The 24,490-nt window shown below is 39.2% G+C and overlaps 1 protein-coding gene across 12 annotated transcripts in view; it reads left to right on the forward strand.

Annotated features, from left to right (window-relative positions):
• Window positions 1-24,490, forward strand: part of VPS13B (vacuolar protein sorting 13 homolog B) — a 913,516-nt gene that overhangs the window by 299,099 nt on the left and 589,927 nt on the right. For 11 of the 12 annotated variants that reach the window (XR_007772613.1, XM_050940452.1, XM_050940449.1 and 8 more), the window contains exons 18-19: window positions 17,068-17,202; window positions 18,083-18,256. Coding sequence is in view for 11 of the 12 variants with exons in the window: in XM_050940452.1 (XP_050796409.1) it covers window positions 17,068-17,202; window positions 18,083-18,256 (309 nt within the window). In the remaining variant the exon portion in view is untranslated. Of the gene's footprint in view, window positions 1-17,067; window positions 17,203-18,082; window positions 18,257-22,168; window positions 22,507-24,490 lie in introns of those variants that run through there. The other variant, XM_050940459.1, reaches the window with a different exon arrangement.

Below are 24,490 nucleotides of genomic sequence, written 5' to 3' on the forward strand. Positions count from 1 at the left end.
AAGTAATAAAATTTGCTTTGTCCTTCCCTCAGAACAGGAGTTCTCAAACTTCACTGAACCACAACCTCCTTCTGACAACAAAAAAGACTACATGATCCCAGGAGGGGGGACCGAAGCCTGAGCCTGCGCGAGCCCCAGTGCCCTGGGGAGGGGGCCAAAGCCAAAACCCGAACTCTGTCACCCAGAGCTGAAGCCCTTGGGCTTTGGCCCCAGGCAGTGGGACTTGAACTTTGGCTTTGTCCCTGAGCCCTGGGGCTTGGGTTTTGGCTCTGGGCCCCAGCAAGTCTAATGCCAACCCTGGTGACCCCATTTTGAGAACCGCTGCTTTAGAAGATTGAAAATATACCTGATCCTCTTATTATCTTAAGGGCAGTTGTCTGTTTCTATTCTTTATATGTTTGCAACCCCGAATCCACTTCCAGCCTTTTTTTTGCCTTATAAGATCAGCTATCATCCCTTGTGTCAACAATTCCATGTCCTCTAGTTCTTTCCCTGTCATACTGAAAATTTGCTCACCTTAATTTTGGTCTTAGTGATTAGTTAACTACTGCTCTCTCCAGTGCTCTTATCCTATTTTATTCAGGTTCTTACACTGTCCTTATCACTGTAGTATCTGAGCGAATTCCAGCAGTGCATTGAGCAGTATGGCCTAGAGCTTGTCTTCACTGCCGCACTCCATTGGTGATACTGCATGGTGAAGACGTGCTATGTCCATGGGAGAGCACTCTTCTGTCTATGTAATTACTCCATCTCAATGAGAGGCAGAAGCTATGTTGGTGGGGAGTTCACATCCCTGAGGGACATAGCTTACATCGACTTAAGCGGTAGTTTAGACAAGCTCCAACATCTGTCACATGTGGTTCATTTTCTTTCATCCTCTTCCATGGGGGAGAATTGTGCATGCTGTGTAGTGTTTTGTTTTGTTTTTGTTTTTTAAATATACATGTTGCTATATGTGTGTGAGAGAAGGCAAGGTCGAAAGAGTGTGCCATGCACTAGGAGCGGAAGGTGGTGAAGTTTGTAATGGGCTCCTGTATGACTTCATTCAGCTGTCTTAGACCAGTCCCCAAGAAACATTCTCTCGTGCATAGACTAGTATTCTCTTTATGGTAGTTTCATTCTGCCTGAGCAGTGGAGTTGTCAAACAAAGTCTTCATCCCAGAGTTTAAGATGTTCATTTAGATATTCTGAGGCCAGGCCATGGAGCAACTTGAAGATAAGGATTGAGGCCTTGAACTTGAGTCTATATTCTATGGAATAGTGGAGGCCAGGTTTTATGTGCTTATGGTACCTTGTGTTGATGAGGAGATATGCTGTAGTGTTCTGTTCCGATTGGAGTTTTGTAAGAATGACTGGCTTCCTGCCCATGTATATTAGATCACTGTAGTCCAGCTGAGAGGTGGTGAAGGTGTATATAATTGAGGCCAGGTCATCATCGTCCAGGGTTGGATGGAGTCTCCTGGCCTGGGAGGTGGTAGAGATCATTATTTGTAGATGCTGCTATGTGAAAGCTTGGTGTCAGCAAGGAAACCAGGAGCATTCCTAAACTACATACAGAATTGATTAATAATCACTGTGTACCTTGGCTGCATACCCTTCAAAGAGCTTTCCTCTTTTTCCCCAGCAACACCTCTGTCTTGTTCAGGTTCAGCTTCAATCAGATCTTCCAGTTACTGGACTATCTTGGTGGTAATGGTATGGTCATTTGTTGTAAGTAGAGCTGTATATTGCTGGCTCTTCAGTCTGTGTCATCCTACCAATTTACCTGTTGGCTGAATGTAGGTATTGATAGGTCCGGAGAGAGAATATATCCTTGTGGGACTCCACAAATGAGGTTTTTGGAGTGTTTCCCATCACTGGTCATTGGGTGCATCCCTTTAGGAGGAACTTAAGCCATTTTCACCACAATTGCCTGGGCCCCTATTGCTTCTCTTGGGTAGGACATGAGGATGAAAATGAAAGTCTTCCCTCTCTCCATTTACAGCAAGAGAGCATCCATCAATGCCACAAAAACTGTTTCCATCCCATGTCCTGGCTTGAGTCCATCAATTAGATGAGCTTGTAGTTAGCTTTTGTTTGAGCTTGCGTAGGAGTGGAAGGTTTAATACTGAGCAGTAATTGGCTAGAATCATATGTTCAGGGTTGGTTTCTTCATTGTTGGTTGCACTATTGCATGTTTGAAGGACAAAGGGAGTATTCTTTCCCTGAATGAGGCATTAGTATTTGCCACAAGAAGCACAAGTTGCTTATGACTCTTATTCCACCAACCAGGAAGGGCATGGGTTGGATTCATGTATCTTGGGTTGAGACGCCTTTTAGGGTGTCCAATATTTCTTCGTGAATGAATGTACTGAAAGCTAGGAATGCAGGCAAGCTGTTTGGTGCCTGGGTTGATGGAGTGGATCCATGGTGTTTGAGAAGCCTTCTCAAATGCACATGATCTTTTCAGTGAAGTAATTTTTTGCAGTGCTTTGTGCTGGTTTCAGTTATGGACTTTAGACACTCAGGACTGATGAAGTGGTTTACCACATTGCATAGCTACTTAGGATGGGATTTGGCATCTTCAGTGGAGGTTGATAGAAAGTTTTTCTTGGCCTGTAATACGACTTCAGAATAGTCTTTGTCATTCTCCAACCTGTTTATTTCAGCTTTCGTTTCTCGCCATAGGTGCTTGAGTTTCCAACCTCTCTGTCTCATCTGGTGCAGAGTATCAGAAAATCAAGGAGATATGTGTGAGTGAAGGGAAGGAATGAGCTGTATGGGGGTCAATTCATGGCTGCGGCTAGAGTATGATAGTGATTATTCACTAGATCATTGAAACCTTGTCCTGTGGTGGAATGTTGTTCTGCTTCAGCATGCTTTGAAATTTGATTAAGTCTGAGTCTTTGTGTTTGAATCAGGGTCATGTGACTTTCTTGTCATTTGGAATTGGACCAGTCTGTTTTTTGAGTTGTGGTGGGTGTGTTGGAAGCATGTTGGCATTACAACAGAAAGGATAATAGCAGCAACAATAATACTAAGTAGGCTGAGTCTAGGAAAAGGGGGATGTAAATGGCATCAGATGTCTCCTTGAAATAAGCTGTCTGTGGTCATGCTGCATCTGCTGCCTTTTTCTGCTTTGGGGGAGAGGGGTGAGAGGAAGCTAAATAGTTCTTACTATTGAACTGTAAAAATGTCCTCCTGGTTAGAAGAAGGTAGCAAAGGCTGAAGGAGCTGGAATGAGGCTAATGACTCCTTCTCCATAAGAGAAGTGTCTTCTGGGAGCCAAGTTCCTGGTGGCGGTTCTTGAGCTGGAGAAAGTGACTTGGAGAGTCATCACAACCTCATTTTCAAATTTTAGAAAATCTCTCTAATTTTTTCTTTTTTTTTTTTTGGAATTGAACAGTGGTCCCTTCCATGCTGCTATGTCCTCACTGGTGGAGGGAAAGAAAGAACAGCCAGAGAAGTGGGGACCCTGAACCCTTTAAGGGTAGTAAAGCTCCCCTGCTGCTGCTGTGACCCTACTGTTGGAACAGGACAAGTCCCCTTTATGGGTGCTCTGGCTCCTGAGCTACTTCCAGTTGGGCTGGTGGCATGTGGGGTTGGCTACATTTGGTTCCCATTGCTGCTGTGTCACTTCTGTGGGAAGGAGGGAAAGAAGCTCTGTCTCCAACTCTCTAACCAAGCTTTTTCACCTCTCTAACCAAGTGCAAAACAATCTTGTTAAAACTACAGTTCAACAAATCAGATAAGCATGTACTGAATTTCAAGCACATGAGTAGTCTCACTGAAGTCTTGTGGTTAGAGTTAAGCATGTTCTTATATGCATTACTGGATCAAGATGTAAGGGCCTGATCTAACGTTCTTTAAGACAGTGGGAATATTTCTATTGACTTCAAAGGACATTGTATTAGTCCCTAAATTTTCTTTCATTTAGGTAAAAACTACTTGCTCCCATTCACTAATCTGTCCCTTTTCACACAACTCTTAATCATTCTGATGTTTGTGTGCCAGTCTTCACTTTGTGTCCTGGCCATACCATCATTTCCTGCTACTGAATGCTTTAAATACTGAAGTCCTCTCTTTGAAGCCACCTCAAAAACGTTGCTAGAATCCATCTGGGGCCACTTCTGAAAATTTTAATCATGCCTTACTCATTTCCCATCTCATATTTTGCATTTCCCTCTTTTATGATCTTCCTAAATCATTTCTCTTTAAACTTAATGGGTGTTCAGATACTTAGTTCAGACTTTCTTGCCCTAAGTAGTAGTAATATATCACCTTTATCTTTCATTCCCTTCACTGATTTCCTGTATATCATAAAATTCAGTTCAAAACTACCCTCCTGATTTTACCACTAATCACTGCAAACTCATTACTTTACCAGTGCATTGGTAATGGATATAAAGGTTGCTAAGTTCACCAATTAAGATATAGATATTTAAAAAAATAATCTTAGGTTAAGTTAGGGCTCACAATAAGTATCAGATTGACAGCCTTGGTGATTGAAGTCTTTAATTTAGCCATAAAGTGCCAGATTGTGACTTGTTTTGCAGATGACATATGGAGGGGGAAGGTTGCAACCTTTGTACTCCTTCACATTTGAGGAGTACCCAGTAGGAATGTGAGGAGGCCAGGTCTTGGCCCCAATGGATAATGCTGCCTTACCTATAGAAACCTTACTACACCTTTCTAAGGGTAACACAGTTGCTATGCTCCCCGGGAGCTCTTAAGTAGCATGTCTCCTTGAGGCCTTTCTGTACATATCCTTGGAAAAGAACAGCTCTGTGCACTTCTGGAGACTAATAGAATGAACATTAAAGTGAGTTATTGTACCGTATAGGGAGTGTAAAATGTCAAGGCAGAGCTTTGGGAAATCTTTCAGCCAGTTTTCCAGTTCTGCAATATAGTGGAACAAAATTTCATGTATCTGGTGGTGGTATGTTTTACACTATGTGAAATATTCCAGTTCATCTAAAACAGAAAAGCTGCATGTGACATACTGAGAGAAGAGTTTGATTTTGCTGAAATCTGCTCCACAGAAAAGCAGGTATCTTCTACAAAAGCAATACAATCAGAAAAGAGTAATCTATCTCTGCGTTCTTACCTGAAGCAAATGTAAAATCTGCTTGAGTCATACTACATCTCAGTAGTCATGTATACTGACTATCTCCCTATAGTCTATGGTTACCATGTAGCTGAGATAAGAAAGAAATTAGCTAAAGAAATTTGTCAGTTGTGATGGAGAAAAAAACACATAATGAGCATGACTGCTCTCTCCTACTTTCTCTCAATGAATTTGTTGATGTTGAACAAGGGAGTGAAGTGAATCTCATAGCAATTCTATTGGAACATTGAGTTCTAGAGAGCAACATATTTTCTCCTCACATTTTTTCCCTGTAGTTTACTTGCAGAAATTCCAGGAATCAAAGGACAGCCCTGTATAGAACTTGCATATTGTACTACCATCTTAATGGCACATTTGAGGACAAAATTGCAGCTTTGGTACAAACTGCACTGTCTTCTTTGAAGAAGAGGATGTACTCATCCAAACGTTCTGTGTAGCGGAAAACAGGAAAAATTAACAGCAAAGGAGGTAATACTGCTACATAGATTCCAAGGCCAGAAGGAACCAATGTGATTATTTAGTCTGACTTCCTATATAATACAAGTCATAGAACTTCCCTGAATTAATTCCTGTTTGAACTAGTGCATATCTTTTAGGAAAAAAAAAGTCTTGTTTTTAAAATGACCAGTTATGGAGAAGCCACTGTAACCACTGATAAGTTGTTCCAGTGATTAATTATCCTCACTGTTAAAAGTGTGTGCCTTATTTCCCGTCTGAATTTATCTACCTCTACTTCCAGCCATTGACTCTGGTATATCTGTGTCTGCTATCTTGAAGAGTTCATATCAAATATTTGTTACCTATGTAGGTATTTATATACTGTGATCAAGTTATATCATATCCTTCTTTTTGTCAAACTAAATAGATGTGTTCCTTGAGTCTATCACTATACTGTATGTATATCCTTTAATCATTCTCATGGCATTTCTCTCAACCCTCTCCAATTTATCAGCATCCTTACTGAAATGTGGACATCAGAACTGAACACAGTAGTCTAGTAGTGGTTGTACCAGTGCCATATACTGAGGTAAAATAACTTCCTTGCTCCTGGAGATTCCTCTGTTTATGAATCCAAAGATTGCATTAGCTCTTTTGGCCATAGCATTGCACTAGAAGCTCGTGTTCAGCTAATTATCCACCACGACCCCTGTCACGCTGTTTGGAATGGCTCACAACCATGAATGCCAACCTCAGGGCAGACTACCAAGAAGCAGGGCAGAGACCCCAAACTGGCTGTATGTTCTATGTTTAATTTCACCAACCCAGTAACAAGTGTGAATTCCTAAAGCACTGTAACAGTCTTACTGTGGAATCACAGACCGTCCCCTTGAGGATTCCAGTCTATTTTGCCACCCAGGCAAACTGGACTTAGTGATAGATAGTTGCTGTACACTACAGATCACAAAATTCAGGTTGCTCCCAGTGCCAAGAGATCAGCCACTTACCCCAGGTTAATGTGTACATTAGATCTCATTCCAAAGACAACACTAGTAGCCAATCCTATACTAAGCTATCTAAAGATTTACTAAGAAAAGATGTGAGTTTTTTTACAAGGTTAAAGCAGCAAGCCTTTATACACAAATGAGTCACATTCTATAGTTCCAGAAAGTGACAGAGTTGTAGTGATATGTCTGCTCTGAATGTCTTTTAGGGCTATCCCAGGTCGACCCTGGGGATCTCTGTTTCATATACCCTGTGAAAGTTCAAACTTCAAAAGAGATGACAATTTTTTTTTTCTTGTCAGCTAATTTTATTTCTTTCTTCCAGAATTCAGGATGATGTGATGAACCCTTTTGCACGTAGCCTCTCCATGGGTGTAAGGGATAATTAGTAAAATCTTTGTATTGTGATGTCCCAGAAGGGTCCCTTTAGTTTTGGTGGCCCATCTGGGTTCACAGTTTCAGAGCAAACATGTTTTTAGTTACAAAGCAAAAATGTAAATATTTCCTTATAGCAGGTGATAAAGATATTATAAATGAGATTAATGCATGCAGCAATTTACAAACATTTAATAAAGTCTAAACACATTGTTCTAAATCCAATACTCATCTTAACAATACTAACACACATGTGAAACAGACTGGTTTCCAGCAGTGAATTTGTCAGTGTTCAGCTGAGGCCTAAAGCCTTGGCAAGAGTAGGCATCTGTTCTGTCAGAGTCACAACCCACAAGTCTTTTTCAGAGCCATTGCTTCCCAGGAAAGAGCTCGCCCATCTTGTACGTATGGCCACCATTCTTTGCTCCTCAATTTATACCTTTACATTTGTCCTTATTAAAACACATGCTGTTTTCTGTACTCAGTTTACCAAGAGGTTCAGATCACTCTGTTAGTAACCTGTCTTCATTATTTACTGCCTCTCTTGCATGTTTTGTCATCTTCAAATTTTATCAGTGATGATTTTATGCTTTCTCCAGGTGATTAATAAAATTGTTAAACCAAGTAGGGTCAAGAACCAATTCCTATGGGACTCCAGTAGAAATACACACACTTGATTATGTACATGCATCTGAGGAAGTGGGTATTCACCCACGAAAGCTCATGCTCCAAAACGTCTGTTAGTCTTTAAGGTGCCACAGGATTCTTTGCTGCTTTTACAGATCCAGACTAACACGGCTACCCCTCTGATACTTGATTATGATTGCCCATTTACAATTACATTTTGAGACTGAGCTATTAGCCAGTTTTTAATCCATTCAGTGTGTTACTATGTAAAAAGATCTGATCTGAGGCTGCAGGAAGAGTTTGTATTTTGTTTTCTTTAATGGCATAGTGTATAAATGATGTCTTCCCCCCCACCCCCTTTTATTTAAGTGAGCTACAACAAAATAATTTGTTACTAAAGTTCTATATCCAAATGTTGCTACACTAGTTTAAGCAGGAAATTAGCTTGATGCAGAAGTTTATATGCACTCCATTAAGCAGAAGGGGTTTCAGACCTTGCTCCTAGCATTTGTTCATGTATGCAACATAGTCTTGAATAAACATACTTTGGGTAGGAAACATCAAACTTTTGTAGTGTTGGCAATATTATTTTTGCAATGGTTTCAAAATTAGTGTTTTTTCTTCAGGTGTGCACTGAAACATTTTTTAAATCTTACAGAGCATTGTTTGGTTGATACTAGCCATTAAAATGTCATATACAGTGTAGTTGTAGCTGTGTTGGTCCCAGGATATGAGACACAAAGTGTGTGAGGTAATATCTTTTATTTTACCAACTTCTGTTTATAGAGACAAGGTGGGTGAATGTCATGTGTAAGACACAGGAAGTATTTGGCATATGATGACATCACGTCCTGCCCTCCTGCCTGTTTGATTAATGAAAAATTGTGTGTGTGTGAGAGAGAGGGTTAGATATATACAGCCTGAAATATCTCCATACAGCTGCTAGTTATGAGCAGGTGAGGTCACCTTGGAATGATGTGTATGACTTTTCCTTTGAGCAACATTGGCAGAGACTCAAAGAATTCTGAGGGGAGGGCAGGAGGAACTGCCAAAGGAGATGATGAAAGAGTCTTAGAGAAACAAGACACAGCTGTGGAAACCAATGGAGAACAAGATGCTGAGGAGGAGGGACTGATTTTCTTTGGCAAAAAGACCAAGATAAATGAGAATGAAGGAAGAGCCAACTGAGTTTCTTGAAGAGCGGTGCAAACGACTTTGGTTCTGTTATTACCAAGCTGAGCTAAACTGGTGACTTAGAGTTTTGCATCTCGTCATCAATCACTTGAACTTGCCCAGTGCTCTCTAAGTTGAAGGAAGTTATTTTTGGCTACTTTGAATGCTGAACGTTTTCTTTTAAGTTTGCACTTATAGTTCACTGAATTAACCTTAACTACTTATTTAAAGATGTACACCATTCATACCACACTTTAACTGTTCAATATATCAGGTGTCTTAGTGATACATATTTAGTTTACTAGCTGAACTACCCTTTTCTTAGATATGTGCATTATAACTTGCTGTTCAAGCCATTTCATCTAACGTCCTTATTTTTAAAACATCCTTCTCGAAATTTATGTCATATACCTCTAAGTATGATCTCGATGACAAGAATGTCACAATTATTTTGTAGAAAATGTTACTTAGTGGCTCAACCACACTTACTTCCTGAACCAACACCTGTGTGTAATTGAATACTAAATCACCAGTAGACTCCTATTCTTGTATGTTCCAGAATAAGCTGTTATACAAAACAATTATTTTGATATTAAGAAATTTTCTCCAAATGTGCTTTTCCACCAGTTTGGTTTTGGGAAATCGAATTTGGCCATTATTAGTGCACAGTAGTAGATATGGTTACCTCTTTAAATTCTCAACATTGAGTTTACTATCACTAGTCCAGTTAAAAGACTGGCAAGGATGCTTGTTGTCACCACATCTCTTTCTCCTCGTCATCAATTGGATTATGAAGACATTCACTTACGAGCGTAGGAACGGAATCCAGTGGACGTTGTGGACCCAGCTTGATGACCTGGACTTTGCTGACTAACTTGCACTGCTTTCGCACAGTAAACAGCAGATACAAGAGAAGACCAACGTAGTGGCAGCCACGTCATCACAGGTTGGCCTCAACATTCACAAGGACAAGACGAAGATCCTCAGGATTAACTCCACTAGCAATGACCCAGTCACACTGAATGGAAGCCCCCTGGAAGAAGTGCAGTCCTTCACCTACCTAGGTAGCATCATCGACCAGCAGAGTGGCACAGACGCAGACATCAAAGTAAGGATTGGTAAGGCAAGAGCAGCCTTCATACAGCTCAAGAACATCTGGAGCTCCAGAGAGCTGTCTTTGGCAATAAAAATTTGACTGTTCAACTCCAATGTGAAATCAGTCCTACTGTATGGAGCTGAAATCTGGAGGACAACCAAAACAACCATCAGGAAGATCCAGACCTTCATTAACAGTTGCTTCAGAAGGATTCTCCAGATCCGCTGGCCAGACACCATCAGTAACATCCACCTCTTGGAGAGGACCTGTCAACTCCCAGCAGAGGAAGAAATCAGAAGGAGAAGGTGGGGTTGGATAGGATATACACTACGTAAGCAGCCAACTAACATCACCAGACAGGCACTGCGGTGGAACCCCAAGGCAAGCGGAAAAGAGGCCTTCCAAGAAACACCTGGCGACGCGGCTTTCAGGCTGATAGCAAAAAAATGGCTATACCTGGAACCAGCTAGAGCAAATGTCCCAGGATAGAGGACTCTGGAGATCTGTGGTTGGCGGCCCATACCCCGATTGGGGTGACGGGCGTGAGTGAGTGAGTGAGTCCAGTTAAAACACTGGTAGTCTGTATATATTTGTGAGTTAGTGACTATGAATTAGTATTTTGATGTACGGATGTTACCTCTTCAGAAATATTCTTTGAACCATAGTTCTATAATTCTTTTCTATATACTACTTCCCAACCTCTATTGCCTAATGTTTTAAATATATTTTTATTGAAGGGAAACAAGGCATATCACAAAGATTTCTACTACAGCTATAAGGGCTTTGATTTCACAAACACAGTATATTATCATTGAAGAAGTGGTATAGTAGATTGGGAAATAACTTAAAAAAAGAAATCCTTGGCAAGAAAGAATGATATAAATAAGGCTTTTCACATGAGAATAAGAAGCAGGATTTGACCAACAGAATTTATTTTGGATGGGTCAGTGAAGACTGCTGCCCAATGGAGAGCATGTTTTGAAAAAAATGATTTAGAAGCATTTTAAAAAGATTAGAAAGTGATGGTAGAAAATATAACATATTAGAGTCATTCCCGGTGTAATTCAGTTTACTTGACTGATGTTACAGGAATGAATTTAGCCTCCTGACTGTTGAACAAATCAATGTGAGTTGAAATATGGTGTCTATCTTTTTCTTTGCCTTATCTTCAGAAATATATAACTGAGATTAAAAACTTCCAGAAGAGCACATAAAAGATAATTTGAGGAAATACATGTAATGACATTTGCAAGTGCTTGGATTATTTTTCTGAAGGACTCAGAATTCTGAATGCCAAAAAACCTATCAGACCTGCTTTTGATTGTTTCATATAAAACAAAAACAATGGAACTCTTGTTAACTTTGTAATGAAATGAAAATATCTACAGTTAAATTTGATAGAATTATTTACAGTGCTAAATTATTTGTGTTTATGCATGGGTGTACATAATTGTGTACAAGCATGTACAAATAAAGTACACTCAAAGAACATTAAGATTGCAAAGTCAAGCACTAAAATTAGGAAATGGCAGGTGTCCTGTGGAAAAAAGGTGAGATTGTGTAATTAAAGATTGTTTATGCATAAAAGGGCTAGATTAAGGTTGCACAGGCAACCTTAATCCTGGTATTCCTAATTTTTGAGTGCTTGACTTTGCAACCTTACAGATCTTTTAATGTAAGTTTTTTTTAATGTAAAAAAAAATCCTGAAAAAATAGAAATTACATTGCATTTAACCATACTGGCTCACATTAGTCATCAAGCAGGTTGGAACCTTTAGACCTACAATGCAGACCTTTACCACTTGAGCTGACCGAGTAACTGACAGCAGTAGTAGGCTGTCTCTTTGTGAGCCAGACACTTGGAAGTTAGGATACACACTGTTCAAATGGGTTTCACAGGTATTTGCTAGATGGCAGAGACATTTTGGGATTTAAGAATTCTGGGTTTTAGTCCATATTCTAGAGGAGAGTGTGCTATAAAGGTTATAAAGTGGAAAGAATCAAAGGTAGGAGACATTCTGCCTTACTTAAGAATGCTAATAGAACCAGGACCCTCGAATGGCGTGAGATCAGACCATGGGGATTGCTTTCAGGACTGTTTGTTGTTTTCCATGGGTTTGTAACTCTTGTGCTCTTAAAAAGATGTTTGTGATTAAGAAATTCTTCTGCTAAGCCTGTGTTCATTGCTTTATTGCCATGTTCTCCCTGAATAAAGTATCTAGGTGTGGAGAATGTGGGAGCTGTACAGTATTTTTATAAATATGATATATCCTTATGTCTTTCTGGTTATCATTTTGATATTAACCTGCCTGACTGCAAAGAGTTAAATCAAAGGAGGCTGTTAAAGGTGAAACCATGAGGAAAGACTAGACCGGGGTAGGCAACCTATGGCATGGGTGCCAAAGGCGGCACGCGAGCTGATTTTCAGTGGCACTCACACTGCCTGGGTCTGGGGGGCTCTGTATTTTAATTTAATTTTAAATGAAGCTGCTTAAACATTTTAAAAACCTTATTTACTTTACATACAACAATAGTTTAGTTATGTATTATAGACATATAAAGAGACCTTCCAAAACGTTAAAATGTATTACTGGCACGCAGAACTTTAAATTAGAGTGAATAAATGAAGACTCGGCACACCACTTCTGAAAGGTTGCTGACCCCTGGACTAGACAGTGACAAAGGTCAGGCTCACTGGGGAAAAAATATGGGAAGCTTCTGGTTTCAAGATAACTCCTGACTAGCTCTTACTAGTCTGGTAACTTTTATTCTTCCCAGATCCTAAACCTGAAAGATGCTAGCCTCAGGAACAAGGATGAGGGAGTGGGTTGTTATCAGTCTGAGGCTGACACTCAAACTGACTAAGGCTAGTGTACACTTACAGTGATGAGTAGAGTACAGACACTACACATGCAACTAGCATGCGTATAAATAGTAGTGTAGACAGTAAGACACAGCTTAGGTGAGTAGAGTACACAAGAGTGCTACATGCCTGAACCCCTAGGGTGAGACAGCTCTCTACATGCCCAAGCAGTGCTTCCCATGTCAACGTTGCTATTGTTAGCAGTGTAGCATCGCACGGCCACCCCCAATCAGAGTTTTTCTTCACCATAGTAAAAGACTCTGGCAGTGGGGAGCTACTAGAGCTTTTTACTGAGGTGTGTAGTTGCACATCACTGTGACAAGTGTGGAAACAGATTGCCTACGTGTGTAGTGCCTGTACTCTGCCATAAGTGTAGACTTGGCCTGATACTCGCAGACAGAGAAACACGGACTGTGGCAAACAGGCTGGGTCTCTCAACCAAAAGGTTAAGTTTAGGTAAGGACATGGGCATATAGGACTTTTTGTTGTGTTAACCCATTTTCCTAAATGCTATGTTCCCTTTGGCAATTAAATGCTACTTTTATTTAATGATGCTGTTTTTGAGTCATTGTAGTCAGCTGCTGCCACCAGTGCCTGAGAAAGAAAGTTTATAGGTGCCAGACCCAGTCAGACCTGTCAGATAAATGTGGTTGGTAAACGGGGGGCTGCAGCCCAAAGATCCAATCTAAGAGTGGTTAGACCGTGTGGTTCAGTTCACAGTGGGGTGTAGAAAGCCAGACCTGGCACTCGAGGGACTAATGGGGTGTAAGGCATGGCTCACCCAGTAACAGTGTCACTAAGAAACCAGAGCTCCCACAGCCAGGCAGACTCCTAGAGGTTGGGATGGGGGAATGTTTCTAAGCATCTGGGCACTCGAAAAGCATTTGGCATTGTTTCTGGGGTCTTGGTGGCTAGATGGTGGGCTCCCACTAACCAAGAAGGTTACCCAGACGTGTACCCAGAATCCTCCTACTGCAAGACAAACCCAAGAGAGAAACCAACAGGACTCCACTGGCCATCACATACAGCCCCCAGCTAAAACCCCTCCAACGCATCATCAAGGATCTACAACCCATCCTGGATAATGATCCCACACTTTCACAGGCCTTGGGTGGCAGGCCAATCCTTGCCCACAGACAACCTGCCAACCTGAAACATATTCTCACCAGTAACTGCACACCACACCATAATAATTCTAGCTCAGGAACCAATCCATGCAACAAACCTCGATGCCAACTCTGCCCACATATCTACACCAGCGACACCATCACAGGACCTAACCAGATCAGCCACACCATCACTGGTTCATTCACCTGCACATCAACCAATGTAATATACGCCATCATATGCCAGCAATGCCCATCTGCTATGTACATCGGCCAAACTGGACAGTCTCTACGGAAAAGGATAAATGGACACAAATCAGACATTAGGAATGGCAATATACAAAAACCTGTAGGAGAGCACTTCAACCTCCCTGGTCACACTATAGCAGATCTTAAGGTGGCCATCCTGCAGCAAAAAAACTTCAGGACCAGACTTCAAAGAGAAACTGCTGAGCTTCAGTTCATCTGCAAATTTGACACCATCAGCTCAGGATTGAACAAAGACTGTGAATGGCTTGCCAATTACAGAACCAGTTTCTCCTCTCTTGGTTTTCACACCTCAACTGCTAGAACAGGGCCTCATCCTCCCTGATTGAACTGACCTCGTTATCTCTAGCTTGCTTGCTAGCACACATATATATACCTGCCCCTGGATATTTCCATTACATGCATCTGAGGAAGTGGGTATTCACCCACGAAAGCTCATGCTCCAAAACGTCTGTTAGTCTATAAGGTGCCACAGGATTCTTTGCTGCTTTTACAGATCCAGACTAACACGGCTACCCTCTGATACTTAACCAAGAAGGGTGTCAGACGCAGAATCTGCTTCTAGGCGAGACTCAGAGCTAGGGAAACCCAGAGTTGGGAGCAGTAATCAGTCATTTTCCAGACCCAAAGTGGTTTAGAAGCACATGGCTTCAGTGGTTAGATTCAGTCACAACAGACTGGAGTCCATCCAGAGAGCAGCATGGGTCCAGATTGTGACAGAAATGGTTTTAATCATTGTCTGCTATAGGTATTCTTGAACTTTTTTCTCTGAAGAGTTTGGTACTGGACCAGATGGGCCACTAGTTTCATCTAATATTGCAGAGGAAGGATGTTCCAGTGGCTTGGGTGTTTGTTGGGACTTGGAGGACCTAGGTTAATTTATTGGCTCTGCCCCAGGCTTCCTATATTGGATGAGTCAGTCAGTCTCTCTGCCCCAATTCACCATCTTTAAAATGGAAATATGAGTACTTCCCTACCTCACAAAGGTCTTGTGAGATACATGTTACAAAATTGTGAGGCACTTAGGTACTATAGTGGGAGCCACATAAGTACCTAAGATAGATAGATAGATAGCTGTCACGGCTTATTCTGCACTCTGGCACTTTGAGTGCAGAAGTTGGGGGCCAGCAAGGATTTTAAAAATTAATACTGGCCACTCCAGGCTGTTATTAAACTCCCAAGATTACAGCTTCTCTCTGACCTTTTATTGGTAGATGCTGCCACCATCCAAGTGCAAAAAACACACACCCCCTTCTGAGAACCTAGGAAGGAGGACCTGGGAATTCCTTCCTGTGGGGTACCCTCAAGCCCTTTCACACACATCCCTCCCCCTTCCCCCCGGGAGGAAGAGCTGCTGTATAAATAACTTCACTGGTACGTAAGCTGTCCTTAGCAAATTTAATTGCTTTACATAAGGGACTTTGGTACTCTCCACTTTTTCCCATAGCTCCTAATTTAAATAATACTTCCAAAGTTTTCCCCAATACTACACCCCTTACATGAGTTGTCATTGTGTGAAAGTCCTAATAGGTTCATTTGGAATTCAGTGTTACCATTCATGGGATTGTGTTAATTGACTGTAGAGGGATTACTTGTGTAATTTAATTTTTAGTTTATTCCCAGGTACGGGTATATTGCAAAGGACTGAGCAGCATGATTATACATGCCCAACTGAATATGCTGTAGTATCTACACAATGAATTGTACTAAGCACAGAGTTTCAGACTTAATTTTGAATTTTCTGCCTATTGTCATTTTGTAAATTAAGTGCTGTGTATGTTTTTTCCTGTTTACTTAAAATAATCAAAAGAATAATCTTTAATGCAAGTGTCTTTGACAGCTAATCCAAGAAAATATAGTCTCTTAAGTATTTAGGGGACTTAAAATATATATTTATCCAGTTTCCCTAATGTCTCCATCTATCATGAAAATGTATATCAAAGTGCTTTAAAAAAAAGTATTTTTGCCTGATGGATCATAATAGTTTCTTTGTATATATATGGATTCTGGCAGAAATACTGTGTTAGCTATGCACAGTATTGATCCCCATAATTAGGCTAATCCTCGCATAATGAACAAAATGCTTGCCAAATCTAATTTTTGAATTCAATATCAGTTCTGTGTAGGGAAAAAATCATTTATAAAATGGTAACTTCAATTTCTCCCCTGCCACATGCTCTTTACAAGTGTCAAACTATTTTTTTAATATAATTTGTAAGTGTATGTAGTTTTTCTGATGGTGAAAGTCTATGGAATAATAGAGTTGACTTGAGCCATACATGGTGTGAGTGGGTGATATTGTGTAAGCTTCCCCATAGAACTCAGCTAGTGTACCTAAGTCCTGACCTGCAATATCCCCTGCTGTTACAGTTCTAGGCATCTCTTCAGAAGAAATTGCCAATAACAGTGATTTGTTCCAAACTGTGTCTTAGCTTTCTGTGTGCACAAATGGGGACTCAGAACAGACCACCAAACTTATTTAACGTGTGACCTAAAGCAAGGTTTGAACTCTGGTTTCCGTAGTGAAATGTCAAGTGCACTAACCTGCTGTGCTACTCAGCTGCATGTATTTAATGTTTTGATTTTGCTACTGAATGAAACCCTGTTTTCTAAGTGTCGTATGAAAACATTTTTAGTCATTTAAGATCCTCAGATTTAAGGGATTATAATAATAATGTTGATAGAGAGCAGTTTAAGTGTCATGGCTAAATTATAAAATGAAACAAAATTATCTGGATTTGTGTATATACATATTTATTCTAAAAGTTGTAAGTTGCCATATGTGTATGAAAATAACAAATAAATATTTTGTGCATTATTATATGTATATGTATAAAAGTATATAACAATATTCTCTCACTTCACAAAGTCAGCCATGAATAGCAAGAAAAATGCTATAAGAATATCTAACATGGATAATTAAAGTATAATTAAGTTTAAATACCTTGGTGAAGGAATATAAAAATATTTAAATTCAACAGGCTAGTACATTTGCAGTTTTCTTTTATTAGGTGTGAAATCTAAGAATCCCCTGCCAACTCTTGAGGGCTCAGTCCAGAATGTTGAATTGAAGTACTGCAGCACATCATTGGTCAAATGTGCCTCTGGGACCGTGGGATCAATAAAAATTTGTGCCAAAGCCCCAGGTATGTGCAGCTGGACCATGTAAAACTTTATTGCCTGTATAGGAGAATTGGCCTTGCTTTTTACAAGGAGAGTTACTGAAACAAGAATTTACTCATTGTTCATATGAATCAGAGAGGGGTTTTTTTGTCTTCTTTTTTTTTAAATTGTGCCAGGATGATATATATAGTAAATTTGATTTTGATGACAAATAAATAAAATTAAAACCTGTTGGATTTTGAACTCAAAAACCAGTGTCTAACAACATTGAAGAAAATGGATATGAAAACTGAACTTTCAAATCATATAGTACATTTGTGTTTTATCCCACTTTCTATATAATTATGAATGTATATTATGATTTTTTTAAATCTATCTCATCGTTTTCAAATAAGACAAAAGTAAAATTTTCAGTTGTGGAGATTTTAAGAGGTTTTGTGGTATAATAAATCTTTACTGCTTCTAGTGAAGAGAGGTGTATACAGTAAATATTTTCAACCCATACAAATACTTTATGTAGTCAGTGTTTAGAGTTTTTTCAACATAGTAATTTATAATTAAATGTGATTTAGGAATTCCCAGGTGATTGTTGAGATAAGTGAATATTTTATTAGTCAAGAGATAGTAATTTACAAATTATTTAATGACTTGATTGATTTATCTGGGAACATTATTTTAAATTAAATTTTAATTTAAATTCTTCTGCATATAAAGACATTTGCAAAATAACTTTATAAGGAAGTTGTTTACTACTAACAAGTTTATAAATGCTGTTCATTCTTTGTATTTTGTCACTTTGTTCTATACTTGTGTATTTAATAGCTGCCCTGCTCAAGCCAGTGAAAGTAAGTGTTGAATTACCTTGTTGTTAGAAAAGGTGTAAAGAGTTTAATCTTTATTTAGGTGATGGTGGAAAAGAGAAGCTGATTCCTTTAATTCAAGGCCCTTCTGACACCAGAGACCTACACAGCGGCAAATGGCTCAATGAAAGTAGAAAGCCAGAATCTCTCTTAGCGCCAGATATGGTAGCCTTTACAATCCAAAATCCACGGTATATGGACTATTGCCATAATTCTGGTAAGTGCAAAACTCTTGTTAAGCTGGTATCACATTACATGTTCATATCCAATGTAGTTTTCGAAAGGGGGATTTGATATAAAATGTGCCAAATGCCCAGAGTGTCTGTTTCACATACTGCACACACTATAGCTTCACCCTAGTTCACTCTGAAATTTAAAAACAAAATACACCATTGTAATATATATTCTCTTAGATAGTGCATGCCTAACTGACTTGGTTTGCTTTTTGAAAAAATTATATACTGTCTTCTGCCTACTTTTTTTTAGTTTGACAAAATCCATGTTGTAGATGTTCATTTTATTCTAGTTTCTTATCTAACTAGGGTTTGATATACAGAAGCAACAAGTTAGTTCTTGAGTTGACATTGGATTCAAAATGGCTCATGTAAATCTGTAGCATAAATAATTGCCATTAAAAATTTGTTAACCCACATAGTAAGAAGTGACAACTTTGGAAACAGTTCGTAAACTATACATTTAGCCTCATCTATCTTGCTACCGTGCTATAGATTTAAATGGTAAGCAAGTTTAGAGTCTCTGAATAGCTTGTATAGGAGTTGAAGGAAGTTGCTGATTTGAAAGGTTTGGCAATGCTTGCATAGGTATGAGCACTCATGTGGCATTCTCATGAGTTCTGTGATATTTAAACAAAACATTGACCACTAGTGGTCTGTTTAAATGGACCTTGTCAATTTGAAATCCAGTTCGTTAAAAACAATTATGTAAAAGCCGTTTCAGGTACTGTATTTGGTCTTACATCCCCCTGCTAATATGTGTTGATGTAGTTATCACATTTTCCTATTTTTAAAATATTGTTCTCACCCTTGACACTATTTTAAAGATCAAAACAAAGAATGTGGGAAGCTGACAAATATACTGATTTTACCAGAGAAACAATAAAATTAACTGCTCTCAAAACATTGCAAAACAAAAATAAACTTCTGAGAGCACAAAATACACGTGGAGGCTATACTAGGATCCGTTTGAATATCTTGTCCTATGTGTGCTGTATGTAGTCTGTATTTTTTGTTTTTGTTTGTTTTGTCTTCACTAAATTGTCTGTGCAATAGCTCTGCCCAGTCTGGTTTCAAATATTTATAGCAGGATTTTTATAATGATTATATTAGGTAGTCCAAGTACTGCAATGAACAACTGCCTGGAGCCATTAACTTTCAAACATCCCCTTTTCCTTCCTTTGAAAACCTTCTGAACATCTACCTATTCCTCACCAGTTTTCATAGCATTAGTTCATGACATTTATATTGTTTTGTACCTTTTTTGTCTTTTCTTCGTAAGTTTCTCAGTCTAAGGATCCCATGTTTGACTAGCACATATGACTCATTTTAAATGACTATATATACCTACCATCACTATATAAATTATTATTATTTAGAGTGTTTAAATATATTTTAGATCACCATGAAAGTAGTTCCATTTAATATTTGAGCTTTTAAAAACAAATTTAATTGATTTTTAGAAGAGGATGTTTGAGAGAATTGAAAACAAAAAACAAATATAGGGCCAGTATTGTGTAGGTGAATTCACAAGAATAATTAACAGATGTGTGAGTTTAAAATGCCATAAATCAAGTAGCCAGTTTTTCTTAGCAAATTGGAGAGTTTCAGAAAAGAGCTACAAGAATGATTGAAGGATTAGAAAACATGCTTTACAGCAATAGACTCAAGGAGTTCAATCTGTTTAGTTTAACAAAGGGAAGATTAAGGGGTGACTTGATCACACGTTACAAGTACTTGCACGAGGAACAAATATTTGATAATAGGCTATTCAATCTAGCAGAGAAAGGCATAACACAATCCAATGGCTTGAAGTTGAAGCTAGACAAATTCAGATCGCAATAAGATAACATTTTAACCATCAGGGTAATTAACCATTTGAACACTTTACCAAACATGGATGGATGCATACTCTATCACTGGCAATTTTAAAATCAGGATTAGGTGTTTTTCTAAAAGATATGCTCTAGGAAATATTTTGGAGAAGTTCTGTGGCTCGTGTTATATGGAAGGTCAGAGTTGATCACAACAGTCCATTCTGGACTTGGAATCCATGAATCTATAAAATTAAAAGGCTGCTAAAGAATGTGCAATGCTGAAAATGGACAATTTTTTATCCTTTCCTTTCCTTTTTTTGAATAAGGCCATGCCATCTACATATGCACAAAGTATTTGTTTTCCATTTATGAGTGTACAAAGGGTGTTGTGAGCAGGACCAGCTCTGGCTTTTTTGCCAACCCAAGCAAAACAAAAACAAAACAAAACAAAACCTGCAGGGCAGCTGGAGCAGCGAAGGGGGAAAAAAAAACCTGTGGGGTGGCCGGAGTGGCGAAAGGGGGGGAAAAAACAAACAAACCTGCGGGGCGGCCAGAGCAGTGAAGGAATGAAAAAAAAAACCTGTGGGGCAGCCGGAATGCGGGTGCAGGGCGACTCCCAGCCCCGCAGACGTGCCCCGGGCAGCGGAGTGCGTGCCCTGGCTAGTAAGGGGGAGAGAGAGAAGGGGGGCGGGCACGGAAGGACATGGGCTGCCCTGCTGGGCTTGCTACAGACCTGGCACCACTCTCAGCAGGGCGCTCCCCTCCTCCACGCTGCGGCCCCACAGTGCAGCTGGAGCAGTGAACCAAAAAGAAAAACACCTGCGGGGACGGCCAAAGGGGCAAAGCAAAAAAAAAAAAAGGATTTGAGGGAATGCCGCCCCTTGGAATCTGACTCCTCAAGCACGAACTTGCTCGGCTGGTGCCTGGAGCCAGCCCTGGTTGTGAGCATCATCTGAAGCCACTGACAGAAACCATTAAAGCTAAATTGGATAGTTTGAGAGCTATAATAGGTTTAAACTGAGTTGGGATGGATATGGAAAATGAAGGGGTATTGAAAGATTATGATGCAACCAATTTAGAAGAAGAATGGAAAAGATCCTATCAGAGGAGAAATTGAAACAATTGTTCTCTACTGATAATTTGATAGTGAAGAACATGGACCAGACAATATATGATCCAGATAAAGAGAAAAGGAAGCTGTGCTACCTTTCTGGGAATCCAGCCAAGAAATATGACCAGAAAGGCCAAGGATAGATTAATTCCAGATACGTTTCTCAGTGGCCTATATAGGAACTAGTGACACAAGAAATATTAATTAGAATAAAGGACAATTTTCCAGATCTTGGAAGAGAATTGAAAATATCTTGCAGATGAAATTATTACAGTTCCTTCTATTACAAGTATGAGTGAAGGAAGAATGACTAACTTAATTTTGCACCTATGGTGTAGACAGGAGGTTTTGGCATTGTACAGAACTGATTGCTTTCTGTAATGAGATGACTGGGTTATAAATCTCTACTTAGATTGGAAATCAACTTCTGATATGCACAACTAGTGGAGTGGTAGACTGGCTTTAAACTGGGTATAAATTGCTAGGAGGAGATTGTACAGAGTTAAAAAAACAAGTGTTAATATTCATTTGGAAGTACATGCCAAGAAAATTTTATCAAAAAGTGAATAATTAATTAACTAATTAATAAACCCTACATTAACATTTTTGTGTCTATTTTCAACTTAAGGAATTGATGGTGGAAGGAGTAAGATAATACAGTATTAATATTAAATTACAGTGATTGTAACCTAGTAGAGAAACCTGAATCTTGGTAAAATGAGTTTTTTCCTTTTTTCTGTTAAGACTTTTGTAAATGATATATAATAGCCCATGTATATTAACAGTTTCTTAACAAGGGCTCATACTTGTGGTAGTGTTTTTTGTTAACATTTGTGTGTTTACAAAAAAGTGTGGCAGCGGTATCCGTTTGCCTTGTGTAGATAGCAAAGTATTTTCCAATATAAAAATAACAGTTCATTATTGTCATAAACAGATAGCTAAGGGTTAATGTTCTTTTACCTGGAAAGGAGTAACCTGAAACACCTGACCAGAGGACCAATCAGGAAACAAGACTTTTTCAAATCTGGGTGGAGGGAAGTTTGTGTGTGAGTCCTTTGTTCTTGTCTTCTGCCTGTACTCTCTCGGCTATGAGAGGATTTTTCTGCCTCCTGCTTTTCTAATCTTCTGTTTCCGAGTTGTAAGTACAAAGATAGGAAGACCATAGGTTTGGTTTTTTGTATTTACATGTGTGTAGTTGCTGGAATGTGTTAAATTGTATTCTTTGTGGATAAGGCTGTTTATTCATATTTCTTTTAAGCAATTGACCCTGTATTTGTCACCTTAATACAGAGATACCATTTTTATGTATTTTTTCTTTCTTTTTACATAAAGCTTTCTTTTTAAGACCTGTTGGAGTTTTTTCTTTAGTGGGGAACTCCAGGGAATTGAGTCTGTAGCTCACCAGGGAATTGGTGGGAGGAAGAAGTCAGGGGGAAATCTGTGTGTGTTAGATTTACTAACTTGACTTTGCATTCCCTCTGGGTGAAGGAGGGGAGTGGGGGGGAGCTTGTCTCTCTCTCTCGGTACCTATTTCCAGGACTGGAAATAGGGAGGGTGGAATCCCTCTGTTTAGATTCACGGAGCTTGTTTCTGTGTATCTCTCCAGGAACCCAGGGAGGGAACACCTGGAAGGAGAGGGGGAAGGGAAATGGTTTATTCCCCTTTGTTGTGAGACTGAAGGAATTTGGGTCTTGGGGTCCCCAGGGAAGGTTGTTGGGGGGACCAGAGTGCCCGAAAACACTCTAATTTTTTGGGTGGTGGCAGCTTTACCAGGTCCAAGCTGGTAACTAAGCTTGGAGGTTTTCATGCTAACACCCATATTTTGGACGCTAAGGTCCAAATCTGGGATTATGTTATGACAATTATGATTTTGGTAACAGTAGTTCTGGCCCTTAAATGTAACTCTGTATGTTAACGCTCTTAATTCTGTCATCATTCATCTGTTTCAATAGATCGCTCAGTGGTTTTTTTAATAGTCTTTGGTCCCATGAATATCATTGTAGCATTAGTGCTCCCTCACCTTTGTCTAGATCACAGCATATATATAATATAATAGAGAGGGGATGACTGGCAGGATTTTCTTTGTTAAAGGACCTAAGGTTTGGTAATGCCCTCCTACCTCTATCTGAAAGTTTCAGCTGTCGTTTTAAGGCGGATGGGGGACTTTGAAGATGAATGGTAGTGCTATGCTGTGTCTACACTATCAGCTAAATTGGCACTGCTGCAGTCAATGCAGCAGTGTCGATTTAGTGGGTGCATGAAGACATGATAAGTTGATGGGAGAATGCTCTCCCATCAATGTCTGTACTCCACCTCCACGAGAGTCGGAATCTGTATTGACAGTAGAGCGTCTCCTGTTGACATTGTACAGTGTAAGACACTACTGTAAGTCAGCCTAAGTTACGGCGACTTCAGCTATGTCATTTATGTAACTGAAGTAGCATAACTTAGATTAATTTACAGCGTTAGTGTAGACCAGCGCTTTGTGTTGAATTATGAGATTCTACTGAAAAGATGGGGTGAGCTGATTAAACTGTTTTATTTTGTACTATTAAATAATTGGCAGGGCACTCAGAGTCTTTGTACAGGCAGTTTTTATTACTTAAATCAGAAGGAAATAAAATAAATATAATTAGTAAATGATCTTCTTTGAACTGAACTTAAATATTGAATACTAGAGTAGTGAAGCAAGGAAGTAAACAAAAGCAATCATGTTAATTTTGGGTTCGTTTGATATAAATTAGTGCATCCAGTAGACAACGACCAAATTGATGGTAAAAGATTTTTCTAGTTTTATGGGGGAATTAGTAACAGTGGAGAAGAAACATTTTCATACTATTTTAAATGTTAATCAGGGATTAGTAGTGCCCCATTAACTGAAAGTGACTTTCTTTTCTTTCTCTTCCTTTCCTTAGAGTGACTTTTCTTTCAAGCATTTTGAGACTCTTCTATTTAAAAGTATTGGAAATATATGCATAATTTCACAAATCTCTGAAAATAAATTACTCTGAAATTGAGTATTTATAACTGTATGAATATTTCTCAGCTTTCAAAAAAATCCTATGAAAAAGAGTGCACTGAGATTTACAAAAGTCTCATAAGTTATAACAGTAATAACAACGTTATCTGATATTTTTCCTACAATGCAAAGGTTAATTTTGTTCAGTAGGGTCAATTGGAAAGGAAAGGATGGGCTTAAAATCCAATTTTGCTTTTCTTTTTTTTTAAAAGCCCAAGGGTTAAAATGAAGTTATCAATGTTTATTATTTTTACATTTCACCATTCTGGTC

Source organism: Gopherus flavomarginatus, chromosome 2 (genome assembly GCF_025201925.1).
Source record: "Gopherus flavomarginatus isolate rGopFla2 chromosome 2, rGopFla2.mat.asm, whole genome shotgun sequence".
NCBI classification, from domain to species: Eukaryota; Metazoa; Chordata; order Testudines; family Testudinidae; genus Gopherus; species Gopherus flavomarginatus.